Consider the following 16,491-nt stretch of genomic DNA (forward strand, 5'->3'; position numbering starts at 1 on the left):
CCTGTCCCAGAATCCCAGCACAGTGGGAGATGGAATGGACTCCTGCAGATCATCCAGTCCAACCCCTCCTGCTGCAGCAGGGCACCCACAGCAGCTTGCCCTGCTGCAGCATGGCATGGGTGGGTTGGAAGAAGAATCTCCAACCTCTCTGGGCAGCCTGCTCCAGGCCTCCAGCACCCTTACACCAAGAAAGTTTCTCCTCCTGTTCAGATGGAACCTCCTGGGTGCCAGTCTGCTCCCTGTCCCATCACTGGGCATCACTGACATGAGTCTGGCCTCAGCCTCTTGCCCCCCACCTTGTCCAGAGTGTTTGTTCCTCAAATCAGCACTTCTCAGGCCAGCCTCACTTGGAGTTTTTATTCCTAGCTAGGTGCCAGATGTGTAAAAATTCGAATTCCTAGTTCTGAAAGGCTTGAAGAACCAAAATAAAACCAACTTGAATTTGTAAATGAGTCTGAATGTCAAAAGGAGACATCGACAAAATGTTCCTGCAGCTCCTCACATTCCTGCAGCTCCTCTCTCCTCTCTAAGGGCTCTCAGTCAGCTCTCACTGGTTAATAAAAACACACAAGATTGTTTCAAAGTCACCTCCTGCATTCCAGAGTAAGGCAAAGAGCTGAAATGTGTCCAGTTCTAGGCTCTCCAGTTCCAGAGGGACAGGATTATACTGGAGAGTTCAACAGAGAAGATGAGGATGCTGAAGGCACTGGAACATCTCTCTGGTGAGGAAAGGCTGAGAGACCTGGGGCTGTTTGGTCTGGAGAAGACTGTGAGGGGATCTTATTAATGTCTGTAAGTACCTGAAGGGTGGGTGTCAAGAAGGTTCCAGGCTCATCAGTGCTGCCCAGTGACAGAACAAGAGGCAGTGGACACAAACTGCAACCTAGGAGGTTCCATCTGAACAGGAGAAACTTCTTTGGAGTGAGAGTGCTGGAGGCCTGAGGCAGGCTGCCCAGAGAGGTTGTGGAATCTCCTTCTCTGGACAGCTTCCAACCCCACCTGGCCATCATGACCCTGGGCAAGCTGCTTTGTGTACCCCTCCTAGGAGTGTTGGACTGGATGATCTCCAGAGGTCTCTTCCAACCCACACTGTGCTGGGATTGTACAAAATTAGCTTTTCTTTTCCCTTTTGAACTACACAGCAGCTATTTAGTTTAATCATTAAAAAGCTGTCCATCATTAACCTCCTCTACAGGCTATATAACAACTGAACAGATTAAGCTCCAACAGAGATATTTACACTGCTTTTAGGACCATGATAACCCTCTGAAGGTGGCTTTTTAGCCCAAACTTGGCACCAGCCTTTCCTGAGCACAGGCTGCCAGCAGCCTCCTTTGCTGACAAAGATCAGATACTTCAGGAAATTCAGAGCCAGTTCTCTACTCCCACAATCAGCTACAACAAAGGATTTTATTCTTCTTTGAGGGCTATCATACTTACAAAAGGAAAGCAATAAAAGTTTACAATAGTTCCCCAAACTAGCAGGAACAGGAGTGGATTAGGAGTCGATGCTTGGAGCTGGGCCCAGCATTCAAGAGGAGCCAACAGCAAAGTGAGGACTTCGGATACTTGGCTGGGATGAGAAGCTCTGGCTGCTTGCGTGGGAGAGAAGGTCAAACAAACTGGGCTGAGATAAAGTTTGGTAGTATTGGACTCTGCCCTCAGGTTTTAAACCCTGCTCGAGCACAAAGCAGTTCAAACTCTCCTTCAGTCCACACCAGGTGAGTACTGCAACCAGGGCTGCAGCACCAGCGTGGAACAGTCTTGACCTCTAAGTCACCTGAGGGGCTGGAGGGCAGGGTGGGCTTTTTGGTTTGCCTTTTTACCAGTTTAAAGCTCTCCTCCAATGCAAACTTACTCAAGCTATAAGCAATCCATATACAGGAAGTGCTGTTGATAGCTGCTGTTTATTACAGGTCCTTCAGCAGGCCATGTCAGGCAGATCTCCTGCCCCAGCTCCCTGGGAGGATACCTACAGCACTCACCAGGGGTAACGTGGATGGTGAAACCATTCCAAGTCTTCCTCTGTCCCTCTCCCCCACACAAAAGTCTGAGCTCCTGCCACCCCATGAGGGGTCTCCTGGAGGATCTGGAGCACTTTGGTTGGACCAACAGCCCACACTTTACCTGCTGTTGGGAATTGTAATCAAAGAGTCCCACGGTGGCTGCGGCCGAGTCCACAGGTACTTGAGTGCCAGAGTAATCGAACTGCAGGGGCTCCATGCCAACGTGCTCCATGGGATCCAATGGGACACTCTGGGATTCAATGTTGGAGAAATCCTCCACGGGCTTGGCACCGTTGGTACTTGCCAGCTGGGCTAAGCCCTCAGATCCATTCTGGTTGGGACCCAGAAGATCAACTTCACTGGCAGAGTTCTGGCAGTTCCCAGGCGTGCGGCTGCGTGGAAAGAGAAGAGGAACTTATCACCAATACCTCACTCAGCACAGCAACAGACACCAGCACTCACCAGAGCTGCTGCTGGATGTGAATCCCCTAAATTGCTCTGTTGAGTTCCTTTATGTATTAAAACCAAACAAACCCCCACCCACCAAGCCCCAGGTCCCTGCTTCAAAGGCCACTTTCTCATGCATCTGTCGAGTGATCAGTAAGCAGGTGATGCTCTGGCACCACATCTCTTGAAACCTCTCTAGAGCAGCTGCCTGGTGACCCAAACACGAGGACATGGAAGCATTGGAGAGGGTCTAGAGGAGACTACAAAGGTGATCAGAGGGCTGGAGAACCTTCTCTACAGGGACAGGCTGGGAGAGTTGGGGTTGTTCAGCATGGAGAAGACTGCAGGGAGACCTTACAGCAGACTTCCAGTACCTGAAGAGGCTCCAGGAGAGCTGGGGAGTGACTCTGGATAAGGGTAGGAAGTGACAGGAAGAGGGACAATGGCTTTGAGCTGGAAGAGGGGAGATTGAGACTGGAGATGAGGAAGAAATTCCTTAGAGTGAGGGTGGGGAGACCCTGGCACAGGTTGCCCAGGGATGCTGCAGACACCTCATCCCTGGAAGCGTTTGAGGCCAGGTTGGATAAGGCCTTGAGCAGCCTGAGCTGGTGGGAGGTGTCCCTGGCCATGATGGGGGGCATGGAAATAAATAATCTTTGATGTCACTTCTGACCCAAACCATTCTGTGCACTAGACTGGAGTGGGAAATGGCTGACCCCAAAGCAAGGCACAGCAGTGTGCACTCACAGCACAGTCACATGGCTTTTGCAGCTCCTTACTCATCACAGCAAGGAGGTAAAGCCTGTGAGAAACACACATGGACTGATTACATCAACAGCCAGTTCAGAAAGCTTTCATCTCTTGAGAGATCTGAACAAGACCAAAACCCCAAAGAGAACTGAGATCAGCACACAAGCAGAGCAGACACCTCCAGCAGGCACTGCCACAGAAATCCCACCCAGCTTCACTGAAAGCAGGGCTGAAAATAAACCCAGATGACAATATTCAGGAGGTCTGCACAGACTGGAGCTGTCAGATGCTATCCTCCACCTCCTCCCAGCACTTCCCTCTGTACTTTGAGGCAGTGACTTAAGGATGTTGTAATCAGTCAAAAGCTTTTTCACTCCAGCATGGAAAAGCTTTCCAAAAATGTGAATCATAAAGTCATAGAACAGTCTGAGTTGCAAAGGACCTTCAGATATCACCTCCAACCTCACTGCCATGGACAGGGTCACCTCTCAAGTGGATTTAGTTGCTCAAGGCCTCATTCATCAACTCCAGAGAGGAGGTACCCACAAACTCTCTGGGCAATCTATTCTGGACACTCACCACCCCCTTGTACTGAAGAACTTCTTCCTAAGATCTACTCTAACCCTGCTCTTCCCCAGCTTCAAACCATTCCTCCTTGTCCTGGCTCTAGACACCCTCAGGAAAAGTCCCTCAGCAGCCTTCCTGTAGAATCCCTTCAGGTACTGGAAGGCAGCTCTAAGGTCCCCCTGGAGCCTTCTCCTGTGCAGGCTGAACAAGAGTGGCACTGCTCAGCTGTTAACTAAGGCTGCACCTACCTGAAGTCTTTGACATCGGCGTCGATTCCGTTCTGCACAGGCAAACCATTTGTTTTGTCCATCACATCCCCCTCCTCCTTCAGATCTCCTAATTTATCACCATCAAACGTGCCCTTATTTTTCTTATCTCCTTTCTCATTCTCATCATTCTCTGCATCCCTTGGCCCCTAAGCAAAAGAGATATTACTTTAATAAGCTTTGTTTTCAGATCAGTTTTACTTCGATTCCGAGAGGGTAACAAATCAAAGCAACCAGGTCAGAAGAAAGCCCAGTCCCTTGCAAACATTAGTTCTTAGAAATGAAAATGTAAGAAAGCAGAAGAGTTTAGCACAGTCAAAGAGATGAGGAAATTACTTCTTGCTCTTCCCAGAGACCTTTGAGCTGTTTGGTTTCTTCCATTCAGTAACTCAGGGTCTGCTTCTTTGGCTCTGAAAATTCCACCCCAAAGGAACACTTCTCCAAACCTTCTTTCTCAATGGGACTTTAGCACTTCAAACTAAACCCAGGGACTTTGACAGCACGTTTCAAGGGGTACAAACTGAACCAGCACCTTTCCATGAGTGCCAAAAATGCAAGAACTGACTGGACAAGCGCATGTATTTGAGCAGCAGAGGATCAATCCAGTTCTGGGAGCTCACTTCTGTGATTCGCAGAGTGCATTCCGAAGCGCAGCTCACTGAAGTCAATCACCAGCTTGGATCACCACTACATATAATCCTAAAGAACATTAGTTGGGAGGAAAAAAAGGAAGCACAACTAAAAGAGAAAAATCAAAAAGGGGAAAAAAAAAAGGCTTTCTGTTCTGTTGAGCATTTGAGGAGCAGTGTTAGATCTGCAGCAGTTCTGCTCTCAATGTCTGTGTTTTATTTCAGCCGGGAGAAGAATAAAGGGTGATTATGCCAGAGGCAGAGTTCTGAACAACAAAAGGGAAAGGAAAAACAACATAATTTATGATAAAAAGCAGCAAGGGGCATACAAACATATTTATCAGAGAGTGCTTTGGTGCTGTCACAAAGATAGACATTCAAATCCTGTCCTTCACTTCATTGGAGGGAAAAGGACTCTTCACAGAGCAGAGCATTTGAGCCTTGCATCAACTAAATCACTTTTCCATTCTCTCCAACTGAAGGGGGAGTTTCCCCCTCCCTTATTTAGAAACAAAAAGATCCTTTTGAAAGCAATCAATCATCTTCTGATGCTTCTGAAAGAAAATCAACTTCTGTCTCCTTGATATTGAAGGACAGACTTGGAATTGCCAACTGGAAACACAAATGTGGAGCCCAGTTCTCATCCCACAAAGTGTCACCCAAGGTGGCATCCTTCACTCCAGAGCTGGCATCCTGACTAGAGGTGCTTCAGAGCAGACATTTCTCCAACTCTCAAGCTGGGTGATAAATTGGCTCCTTCCACTGATTGTTCATTTCTCCAAAACCATCTTTCTTAGGCCCAGGGTTCAATGAGGTTATGAGGTGCCCACTAATGAGGGACAAAAATCAAGAGGATGGATGAAGGAAACCACAAACCAGCTCCCTGAGGAGATGAGCACAGCAGCCTGACAGGAACAAACCTGCTCTGCTTGGAGGGGTTTTGATGATTCCTCATTTAGTACTTGGCCAATGAGGCAGAGCTGAGCTGCAGCCCTGTTTCCCTGCTACAGGGACAGGGGCCCGATTATGCCTCTCTCCCCATATCCTTAGGTCTGAGGCAGCAGTCGCTGTGCTCCCTCCCCAGCCCACAAAGCACAGTGCCACTTGCCACTGCTCCACAGGGAATGACGTGTCCTTCAGCACAGCCCCCAGCTGGAGTGGCTTTTGGAGCTCCTGCACCTTTCTAGCATCATTACAGGGAGCTTTTTGTTCTTAGCCAGCAACAAAGCAGCCACATCCTCACTCCAAACCCACAGCTCTGCCTGCACCCCTCAGCAGTGACGAGCTCAGCTAGGATGTCCCTGCTGGGGTGCTTCAGAAGCAGGAGGGTCAGCAGCCTCCATATCCTGAGCACCCATATCCACATCATATCTCCTGTGTCAAGGAGAGTGGCTGAACTGTGAGGTAGCTGAACTAAGAGCAAATGAAAAGAGAAAAGCTCAGCCTTTAGAGATGGAGCACCAAACAGACAAAGCAAGTAGCAAATGGAGAAAAGAACAGAATGGGAACTGAAATGTCAGAATTGGGCACACTTACAAATCCTCCTTTCCTTAGGCAGGAGTCTCCAGGAGATGAGCTCAACACATACTCCACCATGCTAACTCCAAGTCCTCCACTCTCTGACCGTGGTGAAAGCACTGAGTTGACTTCACTATTCACATGAAAGCCCTGACCAGGTCTTCTCTGAACCATAATTGGTTGGGAAACAGAGTGATCTGGAACAAAAAGATGTGTCATTCTCAGCAGCAGGTCCAACTACTCAAAGCTTTAAGACATTACATAGGTACTCTAGGTTTTGACTGCCCTAAGTGCCAGCTTTTAGCCTCTGCTGATGCCTGTTACAGAGCAGGGTGGCTTTCATGGTTTGTAGATGTTAAATCCTTGAAGCCTACAAGTGATAACTGCATTGACAGCTGATAAGCAGTAGAGGTTGTAATTAAACACTCAATGTTTTGATGTTCTGTTCAGTTTCAGTAAAACTCTTGCTTTGGTACAGTGAAAAAACCATCACTGCTGGCTTGTCATCAAAAGCAGCATCACACCCTCACACCAGCCTGCACTGGTTTGCTGGGTGATACCAACTGCCATATGCATCTCATCATCAGAGCTGCTCTGAGCTGCTACTTCAGCAAGGAAAACTTCAGGAGACCTTCATTTGTTCTTTTTCATCCCCTGTCCTGCTGCATCAGCTCCATCCCTTTTCCAGCCCTGCAGCATGAGGGTTTAAGATCCAATCAGAGCAGAACAAGGATGGATGCTTACTAAGAGAGGCTGAGAGCCCTCAGACTGTTGAGCTTGGAGATAAAGGACCTGTGGGGAGCAAGAGGATGGGGCCAGACTCTTGTCAGTGGTGCTCAGTGACAGGAAAGGGGCAACTGGAACCCAGGGTTCCATCTGAACAGGAGGAGAAAGTTGTTTGACGTGAGGGTACTGGAGGCCAGGAGCAGGTTTGCCCAGAGAGCCTGCAGAGCCTCCTTGTCTGGAGAGATTCCAAACTCCCTTAGCCATTGCAATCTTGGGCAAGCTGCTGTGAGTGCCCTGCTCTAGCAGGGGGGTTGGACTGGACGACCTTCAGAGGTCCATTCCAAGCCCACTGTGCTGGGATTCTGTGATTCTACCTCCAAGCCCATACAAGCTGCTGGCTGGGCAGGAGAAAGTGATCCCACATCCCAGCCAGGGGAGGGAAGCTGCTCTCTCTGCTCACATCTCCAACAGTCAGTGAGTCAAAACTAACAGGCAGCAGCTCCAGTTAGTCACCAGGGGCTGGTGAAAGGGCCATGTAGTGCTATTGGTGCTGCAGCTTACAGAGCAGGCACAAACTGTCAGGAGATGTCGTTCTGCTCTGTGGTTGCTCCTGGCTACACCTTCTTGCCTTCTCCTTCAAGCAAGCCCAAGCATCTCTGTGAGCACAAATGCCATGGACTAGGAAGATTTTTGAGGGGGAAAGTAAACAGCAAGCTTCAGGCCTGCTCTGTTCCCCAGCAGGTTTCACTGCACTGCTGTATGACCACTGCTATCAGCAGAGGGGGAAGAAAGGGGTAGCCTGCATGGGACAGGACTGCTTGGTTTAGTGGTACTGGCTTTAAATGCTTCACAACTCCAACTGTGGGGTCAGGTGGTGAGGAACCAAAGCCATACAAGGAGGACTGCAGTGCATACTGTGCACACAGAGAGGAAAATGGATGCAGCAAAGGGCATCTTAGAGAAAAATCAAGTGCCACTATTTCCACTATGCATGGAACAATTCAGTCTCCTGGCCAAGGATACTTCCACACCCCACCTCCAAATTGTGCTCCTTGCTCTGGGGCAGTGACCTTTAGCTCAGACCATGGCTGTTCTCTTTCCATCAGATGAGGAAAAGGGGAAACTCTTGACTTGCCTGACTCTCAGAGAGCAGTGCAGGCCAGGGCTGAGGAATAAAGGCTGTAAGGTGCACAGGATTAATGGAGAATAAACAAAGGAAGCAATGAGACGAAGGGTTTTGACTCATGGAGATTTGTGACCAGCCAGTGTAGGAGGTTACCTCCCCCAGATGTCTACTCAGCCTGCCTGGTGGATGTAACCAGCCCAGCAACAGAGGCACAGAAGGACAAAGTCTCCTCCAGAGCTGCTGCTGCTAAAAGCCTGGGTCAGCCCTTTAATTCCTCCTCAGCCTGTATCACTACAGCCAGACACAAGCTGTAGCTGAGGGCTGGGTACAGACTCTTCTCCACAGACCACTGCGGACAGGGAAGTCAGGCAGCTCCCAACCCCCCCACCCCAGACCCCAGCTGGACTGCAGGATTCAGCCCATCAGATTCTGAGCAGCTTTATCCTCTTTCACAGTATCCACAGCCACTGTGCCACTTGAATACTCAAAACTGCCCTTAGCGCTATCCCAACACCTTCACCTTGAGAACAGAGATTTTCAGCAGGAAAACAGCCTCACTCCTAGCAGTGAGGCTGCTGCAAATCACAGCTCCCCACGGCTGCAGCTCAGGGCAGCTGGCTGGAAATGCAGCAGACAGACAGCAGGGTTTGAGGAGCATTTTCATTACCCAGAGGAACGAAATACAATGGGATTTGGGGTAATTTAGCTAACCCAAACCTCAAACTCAGAACTGGGGAGAGTTTCTGATCCAAGAACAAAACTCTCAGCAGATAAACTGCAACATTACTCATTTAAAACATTTTTTCCCCTTTTTTTGAACAGGATGTTGCTGGAGTCTGGTTGGTTGGTTTAGGATTTAAAGAACTGTGGGGTTGTCCTGGTGTGTGTGTGGGGGAGGTGTTTACTGATCTTGCTTTCCAATTTTTCTGTTTAAACTCCATCCCATGGCAGAAAAATCCACCAGGAAGCTGCAACAGACGTTTTAATGGTAGGTCTGAATTTGTAAGCAGGCAACACAAGGGCTCAGAGGTTCACACTAGGCAGTGTGGAGATTCCTGCACTCTATCATAGAGCAATGTGGAGGCTCTCTTGGCTTTCTGTCCTGCAACCCAGATGTCTCTAAGAATCTTTATGAAGCTGGCAAACACCTGCCCAGTGAATGTGAGTTAGATGAGCTGCACATTTCTGTATCCAACCCCAAGTAAATGAAGTAAATAACAGAACTACCTGATGTTCCCCAAGCACTGTCTCTCCACTGATCTCCCAGAAATATCCCTTTTGGTCCATCTTTGCTGGAATCATCAGATTCCCAAAACTTTTTACCCGGCAACAGCTGCTGCAATTGAAGAAAACAAAACAAAACAAAGCATGATTAAAGTAAGTATAAAATGCAAACATAAACCATAAGAGTCTCCCTTCTAAACACGAATCAATCATCAAACACAAACCAATCCATGCCTGAAAATCAAAATATTTGTATTTCCTGGAGTGAAAGCCACCCAACAGCTGAGAGAATGATTCAATCTCCACAATCCTCTTGCATTCCTCGGTGCTCTCTGAGCCCCACACACAAGCACACCACACACACGCAGAGCGCAGGTTCTCCAGCCTCTCCCCACGACAGCTACTCGCAAGGGAAACAGCAGCAGCAAAGCTCTGTTCTGATCACAACATTCCCAGAGGTGCATTTGAAGGGGGCTACAGGAAAGCTGGGCAGGGACTCCGGAGAAAGGCAGGATGAGGAACAATGGCTTTGAACTGGGAGAGGGGAGAGTGAGAGTAGGGATGAGGGAGAAATTCTGGAGAGAGAGGGTGGGGAGAGACTGGCACAGGCTGCTCCGGGACACTGTGGATGCCCCTTCACAGGAACTATTTAAAACCAGGCTGGATGAGGCCTTGAGCAATGTGGGATAGTGGAGAGGTGTCCCTGCTCATGGCAGGGAGGTTGGAACTGGATGAGCTTTAAGGTCTCTTCCAATCCAAACCATGCAATGTCTGTGTGAACAGAAGCAAAGTAATCCTTACCTGCAGGGCTTAAGCCAACACCTCAGACTAACACACGCCAGAACAAAATGGAAGGAGATGATACATTAGGAGGAAATTCTTCCCCATGAGGGTGGTGAGAATCATAGAATAAAGCAGGTTGGAAGAGACCTCCAAGCACATCCAGTCCAACCTAGCACCCAGCCCTGTCTTATCAACCAGACCATGGCACTAAGTGCCTCATCCAGGCTTTTCTTTAACACCTCCAAGGACAGCGGCTCCACCACCTCCCTGGGCAGACCACTGCAATGGCACTGGAACAGGTTACCCAGGGGAGGTTGTTGTGGATGCTTCCTCCCTGACCAAAGATAAGCTGGATGAGGCCTTGAGCAACCTGGGCTAGTAGAAGGTGTCCCTGCCCTCAGCAGGAATTTGGAACTAGATGATCCTTAAGGTCCCTTCCAACCCAAACCATTCTGATTCTATGACAGTTTCCACTTGAGCTGTGAGGATACCTCTAAAGCTACTCAGCACCCCCAGTGCTAAGCCCCTGCCTTCAGCTACTGAGGTTCTGCTGCTAGCAGGGACAGATTAGCTCAGGAGGTGCCAAAAGCTCTCACTTCTCACTTATTCCATGACTGCTGAGGACTCTTCAAGCTAGGAAGGTTATTTGTAAACACTAATGAGAGTGAACAGTTCTGGGGCACTGCACCTGCCACACATCTACTGCTCGAACTGCATGAAAAGATGTGTGCTGAGAACAAGATGGAAAGTCACTGCTGGCCTCAATAGATCCAAGGAAGATTGTCCTGGAGTTCAGAAGATAGCAGGAGGAACCAAGCACCCCATTTAGTTTGAAAAGCATCAGCTACACCCAGGAAACACCTACTGGGTGACAGCTACTTTGGGGAGGGGAGTTTCAAGCCCTGCTGAAGTGCCTCAGATGGCAAGCACATAACCTTCATATTCACTTCCTGCTTGAGTGAGATGGGAGCTATTCAGAGAGGCAACAACACAACAGCAGGACATGGAACTGTTGGAGAAAGCCTAGAGGAAGCCACCAAGATGCTCAGCAGCTCTGCTCTGAGGACAGGCTACAAGAGTTTGGGCTCTGCAGCCTGCAGAAGGCTTCCAGGAGACTTTGGAGTGGCCTTCCAGGATCTGAAGTGGGCTCCAGGAAGGCTGGAGAGGGACTATTGACAAGGTCTGGTAATGACAGGATGAGGAGGAATGGGTTTGAAGTGTGAGAGGGGAGATTGAAAGTGGATGTCAAGAAGAAGTTGTTTGCAGTGAGGGTGGTGAGACACTGGCACAGGTTGCCCAGGGAGGTTGTGGAGCACAGAAGCACAGAATGTGATCTTTGATCTTTGATCACATTGGGTGCTTCTGTGCTCCACAACTTTCCTGGAGGTGTTCAGGACAAGGTTGGATGAGGCCCTGAGTAACCTGTTCTAGTGGGAGGTGTCTCTGCCTATGGCAGGGGGTTGCAACTGGCTGAGCTTTGAGGTCCCTTTCAACCTAAACCATTCTGTGATTCTATGAACGGAACAAAATGAACAAGCCCTGCCTGCTGAAGGAGCTGCTGAAGGAGCAGCTGAAGGAGCAGCTGAAGGAGCTGGAAGATTCACAGGCCCTTTCATCTGCTTGAAATGACCACAAAGCAAACAAGAGCCATCAGATTAGTCGGTGTCTCCTGTGTTAGCAGTGTTGGTAACTCCACACTCCACCAGCAGACCTGCAAGAGTAAGGCTCTGCCACACTGAGCACACAGGCTGCTGGATGAAGGTGAAGCAGCTCAGCTGGTTTGAGAGCTCCCAGTTTGCCCAGTACTCTAGTTTCAGACCATCAGGAACATTGTGCACTGAGGGCAAAACACCTCTGTTGTGAGGCCAGGCTGAGTTGTTCAGCCTGGAGAAGAGAAGGCTCCAGAGACCTCCTGTTAGCCTCTCAGGAATTAAAGGGGGCAAGTGGAAAGCTGGAGACAGTTCCATGACAGCCTGTTGTGACAGCACAAGGGGTGATGGTTACAACTAAAAGACTCAGACTGGAGAGAAGGGAGAAAAGTTTTACACTAAGGGTGGTGAGACCTTGGCCCAGGCTGCCCAAAGAGGTGCCCCCATCCTTGGAACCCTTCCAGGTCAGGTGCTCTGGGGCTCTGAGCAACCTGCTCTAGTTGAAGACACCCCTGCTCAGGTGCAGTGATGTCCAGATGTCCCCTTACAAGTCCTTAATTTATTTGGATAACCTGTTTCAGGTTCTCACCACCCTCACTGTAAAACAGCTCTTCCTTGTTTCCAAGTCTCTTCTTTCCTTCCATACAGTCAAACATTTGTTCCAAGCACTGCCTCTGAGGAGCAGAATCTTTCAGTAGCGCCATCAAGCTCCTCTTTTCTCCAGTTCTTCAGAGCTTGGCGCCCTACTCATGCCTGACCTCCTTGTACTCCACACACTCTATCCAAGTAGGATCATTGAATTGCCTATTTCCTCAACACCAAAGCTATCCCATTTTAGTTTCTATCCATTTCAGGCTCTTCTCACTTGCCCACTGTGATAGGACAAGGAGCAATGAATGGAAGCTGCAGCACAGGAAGTTCCACCTCAACACAAGGGGGAACTTCTTGCCTGGAAGGGTCCCAGAGCCCTGGCACAGGCTGCCCAGAGAGGCTGTGGAGTCTCCTCTGGAAACTTTCAAGGCCTGTCTGGATGTGTTCCTCTATGATCTGTGCTAGAGGTGACCTTATGGTGGCCTTTCAGTATCTAAAGGGGGCCTACAAAAAAGCTGGGGAAGGACTTTTCAGGATATCAGGGAGTGACAGGACTGGGGAGAACGGAGCAAAGCTGGAGATGGGTAGGTTCAGGCTGGATGTGAGGAGGAAGTTCTTCACCAAGGGAGTGGGGAGAGCCTGGAATGGGTTGCCCAGGGAGGTGGTTGAGGCCCTGTCCCTGGAAGTGTTTAAGGCCAGGCTGGATGGGGCTCTGGGCAAGCATGCCCCTGCCATGGGGAGGAACTGGATGATCCTTGTGGTCCCTTCCAACCCTTACTGATTCTATGATTCTAGACTGTATGGTCCTGCTCTGGCAGGGGGATTGGACTTGATGATGTCCTTTGGTCCCTTCCAACCCCTAACATCCTGTGAGCCTGTGATTTCAGCAGCAAGTCATTTCCACCTAAACCTCTTTGAAAGGTTCAAATTCAGACAGCATTTTAATCCTAGCACTAAGCTTCCTCTGGGCTTTTGTCATCCTACTGAGAGGACAAGACTCAACTTGTTTGAGAGTTAAAAGCCTCTCAAACCACTGAGTAGCAAACACAGCATGTTCCTCAGCTGCTTCTTCTCTACAGCCAGCAGCAGGAACATCAGGAGGTAGCAGCATGTCCTCACTTAGAAATGTGCTGGGGACTTTAGCAGCATGGGACTGCTCCCGAGTCCCTCCACTGAAAGCCAGAAGCAGGGAAACTCACATCACATTTCCCTTGAAGGCACTCCAAAAATAACTGCAGCCAGCTGGAAGGACAAGAAGGCCCCATCAGCAAAACTCATGTTGACACACACAGACCAACCTGTTCCTCCCTCTGCACCGTGGGGTGAGGCTGAGGAGGTGGAAGCCAAGGCCTTGCTCTCTAGTATTTAGACACAAACACACCTCAGGTCTGTCACCTTGCTTTTTTAAGCTCCTGTCATCCCCACATTGCTTAAAATGCAGCTTCTCCACTCCTGCTGCTGCCACACAGAGGAGGTAACTGCTCTGCTTCTCAGCCCATCCAGAGGGAGCTTTGAAGGAGCATCTGGAGCCAGTGACACAGCACTGTAGCTGCAGTTCAACACTTCTCATTTCCTCTCCTTTTCACAGTGCAGGACACAGTCTGTCCTACACTCACATCTCAAAGGATGAGAGAGGCATAGCTTGCAGGAAGGAGACAGGGAATTATGGAATTGCTTAGGCTGGAAGGGATCTCAGAGACCATCTATTCCAACCCCACTGCCATGGGCAGGGACACCTCTCAACTAGATTTGGTTGCTCAGGTTGTTAAACAACTCCAGGGAGGAGGCACCCACAAACGCTCTGTGCTTCCAGAGCTTCACCACTCTTGTACTGAAGAACTTCTTCCTAAGATCTACTCTTACCCTGCTCTCCCTCAGCTTCAAACCACTCCCCCTTGTCCTCTTTCTAGACATCCTCAGGAAAAGTCCCTCTGCAGCCTTCCTGTAGGATCCCTTCAGGTATTGGAAGGCAGCTCTGAGGTTCCTTCAGAGGCTTCTCTTCTCCACACTGAACACTCCCAGCTCTCTCAGCCTATCCTCAAAGCACAGAGGTGCTCCAGCCCTTGGATCATCTTTGTGGCCTCCTCTGGACTCACTCCAATAGGTCTGTGTCATTCTTGTGCTGGTGACACCAGAACTGGATGCAGTATTCCAGGTGGGGTCTCAGCAGAGCAGAAGAAGCAGAGGAGTGTTTTCTTTTCAAGGAAAGAGCAATCTCCTGTTTACAAGAAAAATTAAAACTCCTTTCACAAGCTCCTGAGTTTCCAAAGCTTTCTGTTTTCCTGATACAGCAACAGTGAATTCCTCACTGCTGGAATTTAGTTCTGCTTTAAGGTAAGAGGCAAAATGGAACTGAAGAAAAACAACCAAAAAAATCCAACCCACCACCACCAAAAAGCATCAAGTCTACTGCAAACCTAAGGGGAAACCTGCATCAATAAAGCAGCACAGAAAAGGGCAACAGGGAGCCCAGCAGCTGCCTGGGAAGTACAGGCACAGCAACAACTAATTTACCAATGATACTAAAACCTGAAGAAGGTTTGGTAGCTGCTCTTCTGAGCAGCTCTGCTGCAGGGCACTAAGCTGAAGTCTCCTTCTTGGTTCTAGCACTCTGAGGCAGTCGCTTTCTTGTACTCTATCAACAGTGACAACAAATTCAGACTGTTCACTTCCACCAAGGTAAAACTTCCAAGATATCACAGTATCAGAGTATCACCAAGGTTGGAAGAGACCTCATAGATCATCAAGTCCAACCCTTTAGCACAGAGCTCAAGGCCAGACCATGGCACCAAGTGCCACGTCCAGTCCTGCCTTGAACAGCTCCAGGGATGGCGACTCCACCACCTCCCCGGGCAGCCCATTCCAGTGGCCAATGACTCTCTCAGGGAAGAACTTTCTCCTCACCTCCAGCCTAAATCTCCCCTGGCACAGCCTGAGGCTGTGTCCTCTCCTTCTGGTGCTGGCCACCTGAGAGAAGAGAGCAACCTCCTCCTGGCCACAACCTCCCCTCAGGTAGTTGTAGACAGCAATGAGGTCTGCCCTGAGCCTCCTCTTCTCCAGGCTAACCAATCCCAGCTCCCTCAGCCTCTCCTCGTAGGGCTGTGCTCAAGGCCTCTCCCCAGCCTCGTTGCCCTTCTCTGGACACACTCAAGCATCTCAATGTCCCTCCTAAACTGGGGGGCCCAGAACTGAACACAGTACTCAAGGTGTGGTCTAACCAGTGCAGAGTACAGGGGCAGAATGACCTCCCTGCTCCTGCTGGCCACACCATTCCTGATGCAGGCCAGGAAGCCACTGGCTCTCTTGGCCACCTGGGCACACTGTTGGCTTAACAACAATATCTGCAAGCAGCAGCTCCAGCTGAACTCAGAGTAAGGCCATGCTAGGACTGTCTTCAGCAGCCATATCCCAGCACATCCCAGATGCCAGAGCAGGTGGCCCCTCAAAGCTCCTCTTTAGGCAGAACAACCTTTTGCAGGTCCATAACGTTAACAGCTTTGGGGCCCTTGCAAAGAGCAGCAGCAGCAGCCTCCAAATCTGGCTGCTGATGGACTTCAAGGAACAAAGGCAGAAGGTTGCAACAACCCCATGAGCACTCCTGGGCACCATAAGAGGAGTATCTCACACCACTGTGGCCAGCACAGGGTGCTGTGCCTCACGAAGCTCCTTCAGGTCTCAGCTATAACAGAACTCTACACTGAAAAGATGGGCAAGGACATTCACAGCTTAGAGGCACCAGGTCCAGCAACACTGGCTGCAGCTGCCCAAACCAGGCACTCCCAACTGGAAGGGAAAGGAACCTGACCAGGAATGTGTGTCCATAAACCACAGGAACACGTTGTGCTGTGAGGCAGAATGGACAGAGAGAGCTTTCATTTGTATTCTGCCTGCTCCTTCAAATCACTATTTCAATTTTCCTGACCACACAAACTAGGTCACTACCACAGAAGGCAGCAAGGCCCTTTCATAGAATCACAGAGCTGGTTTGGTTGGCAAAGATCTCTAAGGTTATTGAGTCTAACTGTCAACCTAACACAGAACCAGAGAAGGCACTGGGACTCTCCAAAGTCATCTTGTCCAATCCCTCTGCAGACAGCAGGGACACCTCCAACTAATTCAGGATGCTCAGGGCCCCATCAAGTTTGACTTTGAATGTCTCCAGGGATAGGGCTTCAACCACATCCTTGGACAACCTGTTCCAGTATTTCA

At 49.6% G+C, this 16,491-nt stretch overlaps 1 protein-coding gene and 1 long non-coding RNA gene across 7 annotated transcripts in view; one reads left to right on the top strand and one right to left on the bottom strand.

The window, feature by feature from the left end:
* Window positions 1-16,491, top strand: part of LOC135190905 (uncharacterized) — a 614,761-nt gene that overhangs the window by 210,256 nt on the left and 388,014 nt on the right. The gene's annotated exons all lie outside the window — the stretch shown is intronic.
* PUM1 (pumilio RNA binding family member 1) overlaps window positions 1-16,491 on the bottom strand; it is a 110,834-nt gene that overhangs the window by 60,818 nt on the left and 33,525 nt on the right. For 4 of the 6 annotated variants that reach the window (XM_064172409.1, XM_064172406.1, XM_064172411.1 and 1 more), the window contains exons 4-7: window positions 9,263-9,371; window positions 6,202-6,380; window positions 4,019-4,185; window positions 2,128-2,398 (exon numbers count right to left, since the gene is read on the bottom strand). In XM_064172409.1, coding sequence (XP_064028479.1) covers window positions 2,128-2,398; window positions 4,019-4,185; window positions 6,202-6,380; window positions 9,263-9,371 — 726 coding nt within the window. The remainder of the gene's footprint in view (window positions 1-2,127; window positions 2,399-4,018; window positions 4,186-6,201; window positions 6,381-9,262; window positions 9,372-16,491) is intronic. The other 2 variants (XM_064172412.1, XM_064172408.1) reach the window with 1 other exon arrangement.

The sequence above is a fragment of the Pogoniulus pusillus genome, chromosome 37 (genome assembly GCF_015220805.1).
Source record: "Pogoniulus pusillus isolate bPogPus1 chromosome 37, bPogPus1.pri, whole genome shotgun sequence".
Lineage (NCBI taxonomy): Eukaryota > Metazoa > Chordata > Aves > Piciformes > Lybiidae > Pogoniulus > Pogoniulus pusillus.